Raw genomic sequence first — 1,570 nt, 5'->3', positions numbered from 1 at the left:
AAAGGAGATCTGCATACGCTCGAGCATCACACACAGCAGCAGCGAGTTCGAACCGTCATGTTGAAACGGACACAGTCATCCACGCCATTGCTACAGTAGGGTTGTCGGACCTGACTGCTTCTCGTAGAGACCCAATTCGTCTAGCGACCCTGGCACAAGACTTCGTCAGCACGCAGGTTAGGAGGTACTAGTACAAGACTTGAATGTATAAATGGAATCGAGCAACTACGCGTAGCGCCTCCTCTAGCGTTCGAGGTGGCAGACCTTGGCCAAGCAGAGCAGCAGCGCCAGTTGGATCACGACGAGGATGACACCGAGGTGCATGGCATCGTAGAACCGGTTGGCGTAGTCGAACGAGTGGGCAAAAAAGGCGCCGACAAAGTCCTCAACCGGCTGCATGTGCACGGGGGAACTGAGCGGGTTGGCGACCAACCGGTTGTCGCCGTGGAACTGCGTCATGAGAATCGCCTCGAACGTGTAGTGGAGCGGACTCGCCGCGTACATCCAGCGCCACCCGCGGCTGAGCGTGTTGCCGTTGATCATGTACCCGGAAAAGACGAAGAGGAGGGCGGCAAGGCCGCTCGAGAGCAGCACAGCGACTTGGAACGTCGGCAGCGCAAACACAAGGAGGTGCCCAATGTACGACCACATGGCCATGCTCAGCGAAAGTACGAGCCAAAACCAGAGGTACGCCGACGGCGACGTGCTCAGGCCCACGAGCCAGTACCACCCGTTGAAGTAGATGGTCGCCAGCACGGTCGCATAGACCAACTCGACGACAAAGAGCGCGATCGCGTACGACGACGGCGCGTACATGCTCGACATGCGCTCGCGGTAGTAGACGCCGCGGAACTTGGCCATGTACGGGATGCTCGTCGACATCATCGAGACCGAGATGAAGACGACGCCGGTGAAGATGAGCACCATGCGAGCGACAACGTCCATGACCGACTCGATGCGGCTGTTGCAGTAGAGCGAGGCAAAGACGGCCGAGAGCACGACGACGAGCGCGAGCCGTGACGCATTGTACGTCGGACTGCGCCAGTACATGGTCCACTGCCGGCCCGTGAGCAGCTGCACTTGGCGCAGAAACGACACCGCGTCATGAGTTCGGAGTGTTGTCATGGCGTGTGGCCTCGTCGGCGCGCAGCTTGCCGCGATCAGCGACGCGTTGATGGCACCGAGAGGGCTCGTCGTATAGGAGTCAGCAAAGTCGACATCGACGCTGGGACCATTCGTACCGGCGCCGATGCAGTTGAGCATGTACGTGGCCGGGTTCTCGCCACGCTGGAGCGGCGGCAGACCCCGGAATTGACCAAAGTACTCGAGCATCTCGACCGACTCGAGACCGAGCGGGCCGTAGTAGACCATTTGGCCGCCCGACTGGAGCAGCAGCAGCTTGTCAAAGAGCTCGAAAAGGACGGTCGACGGCTGGTGGATCGTGCACACGACCGTGCGACCCGACTGCGCAATGCGCTTGACGCACTCCATGACGATCGTGGCGGCGCGCGAGTCGAGACCGGTCGTCGGCTCGTCCAGAAAGAGAATGCTCGGGTTCGAGAGGAGCTCG

The 1,570-nt window shown here is 60.4% G+C and overlaps 1 protein-coding gene across 1 annotated transcript; it reads right to left on the bottom strand.

The window, feature by feature from the left end:
- Positions 1 to 243: 243 nt before the first annotated feature.
- On the bottom strand, positions 244 to 1,491 carry SDRG_17311 (hypothetical protein; the record flags this gene model as incomplete). Its single annotated transcript, XM_008623552.1, has 1 exon — positions 244 to 1,491. One exon carries the CDS (start codon positions 1,489 to 1,491, stop codon positions 244 to 246), a length of 1,248 nt encoding a protein of 415 aa, XP_008621774.1.
- Between the last annotated feature and the right edge of the window lie 79 nt (positions 1,492 to 1,570).

Source organism: Saprolegnia diclina (assembly GCF_000281045.1).
Source record: "Saprolegnia diclina VS20 unplaced genomic scaffold supercont1.260, whole genome shotgun sequence".
Lineage (NCBI taxonomy): Eukaryota > Oomycota > Saprolegniomycetes > Saprolegniales > Saprolegniaceae > Saprolegnia > Saprolegnia diclina.
Note: the sequence above shows the minus strand (reverse complement) of the source record. Positions and strands in the feature narration are given on the sequence as shown.